Here is a 7529-nt window from a genome sequence, read left to right as displayed (position 1 = left end):
ATTATGTTTTTAAAATAAAAAAGTAAAAAAAAAGATAATAGTTACAGAAAAAATAATTAAAAAAAAATATATTTTTAACGTTGTCAACAAAACACTAAACTCTAAATCCTAATCCCTAAACCCTAAATCCTAAACCCTAAACCTTTGGGTAAACCGTAAACCCTTGGATAAATCTTAAACTCTAAATAAAAAACACTAAAACCCTAAACCCTAAACCCTTGAGTGTTTTAGTGTATAGTGATTTTGATTTAGAGTTTAGGATTTATCATAGATTTTAGGGTTTATCCAAAGGTTTAGGGTTTAGGATTAAGGGTTTAGGGATTAGGATTTAGGGTTTAGGGTTTAATGTTATGCTGACGATGTAAAATATTTTTTTTTGTAATTACTACTATTTTTTTTTTACTTTTTAATTTTAAAAACATAATATAATTTAACAATATTTTGTTTTTTTTTTAAAAGATATCGAATATAAAATAAAACAATCTTATTGGTTGGTGAACCTCTAGGGAGTGAACCTAAGAATAAGTCGAATTTTAATACTCCATGTATTTAAAAAGGATGTGTATTTTGGAGTTTTAAACATATTAAATGTTGATATAAATGCATGATTTTAGTGATTTATTATTTCCTACAAATTTTACCAATCAAAATTCAATAAACACAATTAATTTACTCTAAATTTATAATTTACCATTATTACATAATAAAATGAAATGAAAATGAAATGAAAATGTAAAAAATATATCTTTTGAAGCAATTTTTAAAACATGGATCATTTTAAAACAGAGGGAATAGTTAATATTGACTCATTAACATTAAAGTTCCGTGTTTATCAGATAGTTTATCAAGCCCGGCTGTATGCATATGCATGGGGTGCATTGCGAGTTTTTTTTTTTAAAAAAATTCTAGCCTAGATTGGAGTTTAATTTTTAAAAATTTATATTTTGTTTGAATAAATAAGTCCCATTTTTCTTTAGCTTAGGGCCTATTTTACTTTTGAGACAGGTTTTATCCAGATACAGTATGCAAATGTTCTATATAAATAACATGTTTATATATTATTACGTTTAGAGACTATGCTCAGATATCCAAACGAACAACATCTTAAACGTTCAGAACTGTTGGGATAGGAAGGTAACTCATAATTTACAAATATTCATATTTTAAAACCAGGAAAACAAAATAAAAGGCAAAACGAGACATATTTGGTGGCATATACTCCATGTCCCTATATAGGCATGGACATTTTACCCGAACTGATTCATAAAAATTAGTCCAGATCAGGTGTATGGATAATGTCATTTTATTTCATGGGGTCTTATTATGGAAGATTTGGAGGTTTTAGATCCAAACCGAACCGAACCCTAGATCTGATCGGTTAACAATGGACTCGAATTTTAATAATCCTAGCCTAATATTTATTGTAAAAAGTGAATTTTTCAGGTGTAAATTCATGTATATGATAAAATGGACCGGGCTATATTCGAAATTTATAAAACTTACCCGAAAATTACAAAGAAATTGACCCAGAAAGTATCCACAAGACCCAAAAACTGAACCGAGACTATTTGTATCCGAATATAGAGGTTTTTTACATGTATAAACTTGTTTACCTTAAACGATCCAAACTCAACTTGAAACTGAACCAAAACTTTCCAAATACCTAGTTGAATTTGAATGTTAAGGACCCGGACCCAACTCGAATGCCCATGCATATCCCTATAGGCTTTGGTCTTTTAAATTTACAACTTTCTTTTGAAACACAAGTGGATATGTCAGGTATATGTACTAAGTATTATTTTACAACTACGATAAGAAACTAGATTTAGTTTATACTTCTGTATAAAATGAATGATGAAGACTAAGACAGTTAGACAAACACTACTCAAATTGTTGTCTCGTTACGAAGTGCAAATCAGTCATTACGTTAATCGCAAGGCACTGAAGTCTGAAGATGTGATTCGTATAAATCACAAACACATGTGTGGCCATCGTTAAGCGTTTGCTTTAATCGCACCTACAAGCTTAAGACTAAACTATTTTCTTTAAGTATTATTTTACAACTACGATAAGAAACTAGATTTAGTTTATACTTCTGTATAAAATGAATGATGAAGACTAAGACAGTTAGGCAAACACTACTCAAATTGTTGTCTCGTTACGAAGTGCAAATCAGTCATTACGTTAATCGCAAGGCACTGAAGTCTGAAGATGTGATTCGTATAAATCACAAACACATGTGTGGCCATCGTTAAGCGTTTGCTTTAATCGCACCTACAAGCTTAAGACTAAACTATTTTCTTTACGTGTGGTGCTTGACCTGTAAACAGCTTAGTTCTTGACTTTTTGATGGTTCGAGTTACATTTCTTCAGCGCCCGGTCATGGTTCAGCATTGCGCCTACGCTGTCAACCACGAGAACGATCTGTAAAATCGTAAAACCCCAACATCCTTTAATCAAGAACTGATAATATCATCCCAATGGATCATATCAAATAGTGATCTCCATGAATGTAAACTCCCAGTCACTATTATAGTACTGAATCTCTAAATTCATTCAGGCCAATATTTTACCTGAAAGCATGCATAGCCAATCGCGTTTCCGAAGTGGAAATTGGCATTACCGGTCCCCTGAAATGAAGAATAAAAATAGTAAGGTTTTGAATTCAAAAGCTGTTTGTTCTCAACTTGATAGCACACAACGATTTTTAATAGATTTCATTAAAGAGCAAAAAATATAAATTTAATGGGTTACTTACTCTAGATTTTGGGAGGAGAAAGGGGTTTAGGGTTTAGAATTAGAGTATATAATTTTAAATTTTAATTTTAAAAATATTTATTTTTACAAAATGTATTATTTATTAAGAATAGTTTAGTCTTTTATTCTTTAGTGAAACATATTATCATTAATCAAATTCTTCCTTATGTGATATTAATTTTATTGACAAAAATTGTTTAAAAGTATTTTTGTAGATTTGCCTGAAGATAAATTATACCCTCTCTTTCTAAGTTTGAATAAGGATAACTCTTACTGGTTCATCAATGGCGAGTAGTTCTTCTTTCTTGTTGAAGTAATTCAACACCGATTAAATACACACACTCATGATGATCATGTACTTTGTTACTTTTTTTTTTAACGCTGCATAATTATGCTATTACAACTATGAGAAATATTACAGACGATTCTATAGCCGACAATTCTGCATGTCGTACGAGGATTTACGCTTGACTGCATCACCTGAGCCGCCCTATAAAATCCATACTTGACGGTACTCCTTGCGCCATGCTGCAGATCTGTTGTAAGTTTTTTGTCGTTTGATTCACATAATTCCGCCTTCTCTAATAATTGAAACTCAGACTTCTTGATGTAAAAGCATTAATGAACCATTGGTCAAACCACTGAACCAGAAGATTTCCACTACTTTATTACTTTTTAAATTCATTTTTAGTTTTCTATGTACTTTGTTTAAGACAACAAAATTGAAAACTGAAAATTGCATATTATAGGATCAAGAGTTTTTACAAGATCGGCTATGAGCGTAGGTCTATATTTTCCAGATTTTTAAAAAATTAATGTACAGATTTTTTTTTTGTAAATTGTAAGAAGTTGTTGAGATTTACACTAAAATGTTTAGAAATCCTTCTCAGGGTCAGTTCTTTATTTTATAAATGTTTACGGTAAAAGAAAGAATAATTTTTTTTTTTTGATAAATATATCTATTTTCTTAAGACGTAAGTGAAGACATATATTTGATGACATGCCTTTTTTTTCTTTTGAGCAACCTTTGATGACATGTCTAATTTTTTTTATGTCTATCAAATGATTTTTTTATGGGAACGTGTTTTTTTATCCTATCAAATTAAATTAATAATGCCTTGTCGACAAAAAGAGTAAACTATGAATAGTAATGCTTTTTTTTTGTTGTGTATGTAAAAGTCGTTTTGTTTTTGGCTTTCCCAATGAGACCACTTCATTGATATGTCCGTACACACCCAACACTTTCCAACCTCCCCCCAACGGTCATATTTCTCCGACAATTGACAAAACGGTCACTAAACCTTCAACGAAATCTACACCGTTCGATTATGTGGATCCAACGGCGCATAAACATCCAGAGTGCCTCGTACAACACTCACTCTTCCCAACACTGAAAAAAAACAATCTACTTTGAAAAGGAAAAGTGACAACTTCAATTTTCGAAGACCCAAGGAAGAAAACAAACTAAAAAAGTCGGTGAAGAATGGTATTTGTAGAACAACCCTGTATAGTAGTACATTCTGTAGAGTGTTAGAGAGAGATAAACAAAAGTGAGTGAGTGAGAGAGAGAGAGAAACAGAGGGAGAAACAAAGGAACGATCTTTGAGATATAACTTCGAGCAGTTGCAGTGGTCTCTGAGTGAATTTCTGATCTGGGGATTTTGGCAAACCGGAATGGAGAACCGGGTTTACAACAACTTTCGAGTCTGCTCATCAACCGAGGAGATCTTCTTCTTCCTCAAGAGCATCCTCTGTTCATGATGATGTGAATTCGTTGGTCGTTATTATCATCAGTACAATTTTAGATTTTGTTTGTGAAAGGAATCCGATGATTGTTTTTAATGGTAGATTGATTTGATAAAAAGTTTATTAGATTAGTTACATTCTTTCATTCTTTTAATTGAATATACATTTAGGGTGGGGATTCATTTCATTTTTTTTTCTATTTCTTTCACCCAACACAGCATATTAAGTCACAAAAAAAAACATTCTTTCATTTGATTTCACAAAAATTCATTATTCATCTTCATTTAGGACTATTGATTATATTTCATTTCCCATCGGATTCCATTTTTTTCATCAATTGTTGTTTGTGCAAACACACACACACTTAGATATTTGGGTGGGTTAGAATTTTGTAGAGGATGTTGGCAGGTTGTTCAAGTTCATCATTGTTGTCACCGACCCGAAGACTAAGGAGTGAAGCAGTAGCAGCAACAGTTTCAGTACATTTTCCCATGAACACACAGAGACTGGACTTACCCTGCAGCAGTAGCTTCTCCCGCAAGGAACCGATTGAGCGCAAGAGCGGTGGATGTTCCCTTAAGCAAAGCATAAAGCTTCCACCTTTGGCAACAACAAGAGGAAACACAGAAGGGTTTTCATGGAACAACGACAACAACATAGTGAAGAAGAAGAAGAGTTTGAAGAGATTTGCGGAGGAGAACAAGGTGGACAAGTCTTGTCTGAGCAGAGTGAAGAGGCAAAGAGGCGGAGATGATGATCACAACAGGGGTTTCTGGTTTGAGCATCTCACCGCGCAGAACTCATCTCAAGCATTACCCTTTTCCTTGACATGTTCAAGTGATGACTATGAAGAAAAGGTTTGGTTTGCACCCAGCGAAGTGATCTCTCAGCCTTTACAGAGTAATAATCCAAACTGGGCTAACTCGGTGATAACCACCGAGTTAGCTGGTTTAGGCGATAAGGACATTGAGAGTAGTAGCCGTCCTGCAGCAGTTAAAGAAGCTTCAGGATCATCAACAAGCGCATCATCAGACAGTCGACACAGAGTACCAGAACCCACAAATGGTTCACGGAATCAATATTCACACAGAGGAGGCAACACGGAGGAAAGGACCATCAACAACAATCACATGAACGACTCGCAGCGAGATTTCGAGCTTGTGAATCTGCTCACTGGATGCTTAGAAGCAATCAGAACAAGAAACATAGCAGCCATAAACCATCTCATTGCAAGAACAGGTGAACTTGCTTCTCCTAGAGGAACAACACCAATGACTCGTCTCATATCTTACTACATCGAAGCTCTCGCTCTAAGAGTCTCACGTATGTGGCCTCACATCTTCCACATCGCACCGCCTCGCGAGTTCGAGAGAACCCTCGAGGACGACGACGCATGGAGGTTCTTGAACCAAGCGACACCGATACCAAAGTTCATTCACTACACAGCGAACGAGATGTTACTCAGAGCGTTTGAAGGGAAAGAGAGAGTTCACATCATCGACTTCGACATCAAGCAAGGCTTACAATGGCCGAGCTTCTTCCAAAGCCTAGCTTCAAGGTCAAACCCGCCGCGCCACGTGCGCATCACGGGCGTCGGAGAATCAAAACACGAGCTCAACGAGACGGGAGACCGCCTCCGCGGGTTCGCGGAGGCGATGAATCTCCCGTTCGAGTTCCATCCCGTCGTTGATAGACTCGAGGACGTTAGGCTGTGGATGCTTCACGTCAAGGAAGGTGAAGCCGTCGCTGTCAACTGCGTCATGCAGATTCACAAGACGCTTTACGACGGAGCCGCGTTTAGAAACTTCGTGGGTTTGGTCAGAAGCACGAACCCAGTCGCTGTCGTTATAGCGGAACAGGAAGCGGAACACGACTCGGCGCAGCTGGAGACGCGTGTGTGTAACTCGCTTAAGTACTACTCGGCGGTTTTTGACGTGATGCACACGCATCTCGGTGCGGATAGCTTGATGAGAGTGAAGATCGAGGAGGTTTTGTTCGGGAGAGAGATCAGGAACATTGTAGCGTGGGAAGGAAGTCATCGGCAAGAAAGGCATGTGGGGTTTGGGCAGTGGAGGAGGATGATGGAGCAGTTAGGGTTCAGGAGTCTTGGAGTCTCGGAGAGAGAGGTTTTGCAGAGCAAGATGCTGCTTAGGATGTATGGAGACGGTGATGAGGGATTCTTCAATGTGGAGAGGAGCGCTGAAGAGGGTGACGGCGGAGGAGTCACGTTACGGTGGTTGGAACAGCCGCTTTACACAATCTCGGCTTGGGGAATTGGGGGAAGTTCTTCGTTTTGAGATAAAATGGTTTTTTTATTTATTAAGATAGTAAGGAACAAAAAAAAATTGATTTTATTCTTTCATTCTTTTTGCTTGGGTAGGAATTTTTTTTTCTTTATGTGAAAACTTGAAGTGTTAGAAGAAATATTTTGTACTAGTTTGAATTTTTAATATCTTTTTTTTTATCAATAACAAAGGTGGAGTTATTTTATAAGCCTAGATAATCTACTTTATTAGTTATTTTTTGAGAAATTTTTAAAAATAGTTCTATATGGTTTTATCGTAAGTCAAAATTCAAAATGTTTCATTAGAAAAATTAGAAAAACATTTATAGTTCTAAATTGTTTCAAAATGATGTTTACTTTTTAACGAAAATATTTTTGGTCATTTTCCTTTTTATGTGATCTAGTGGTAAAAAGTTCTCATTTTAAAGTATTTTATGAAATTTGCCCAATTTTTATTTTTTGCAAACGGTTTTATATTAAAAAAAAATAAAAACAGGTAAACATTCCACAACTATTGTATGTTTGAGAAAGAAAAAAACAACAATTGTTGCAACATTATTGTATTGATCGGGGCCTTATTTGAGGTCTGTCCATTAAATGTGTCATTTTCGATTCATGGTTCTAACTTTAATCATGGAATTTTATCTTCTACAAACTCTGTGGCTCATTCACCCTGTAGTGGCTCCTAGTTCGGTTGTGAAAGAAAAGTTGGCATGGGTGATTGAATTTCTGAAGGACGATT

The 7529-nt window shown here is 35.5% G+C and overlaps 1 protein-coding gene across 1 annotated transcript; it reads left to right on the top strand.

Moving 5' to 3' along the window:
- Positions 1-339: 339 nt before the first annotated feature.
- On the top strand, positions 340-7001 carry LOC103838300 (scarecrow-like protein 28). The gene has a single exon (XM_033279683.1). The coding sequence runs from the start codon at positions 4902-4904 to the stop codon at positions 6798-6800; it is 1899 nt and encodes a 632-aa protein (XP_033135574.1). The 5' UTR covers positions 340-4901; the 3' UTR covers positions 6801-7001.
- The last annotated feature ends 528 nt before the right edge of the window (positions 7002-7529 follow it).

The sequence above is a fragment of the Brassica rapa genome, chromosome A09 (assembly GCF_000309985.2).
Source record: "Brassica rapa cultivar Chiifu-401-42 chromosome A09, CAAS_Brap_v3.01, whole genome shotgun sequence".
NCBI lineage: Eukaryota > Viridiplantae > Streptophyta > Magnoliopsida > Brassicales > Brassicaceae > Brassica > Brassica rapa.
The sequence above is the reverse complement of the archived record's forward strand: the minus strand, read 5'-3'. Positions and strand labels throughout refer to the sequence as shown.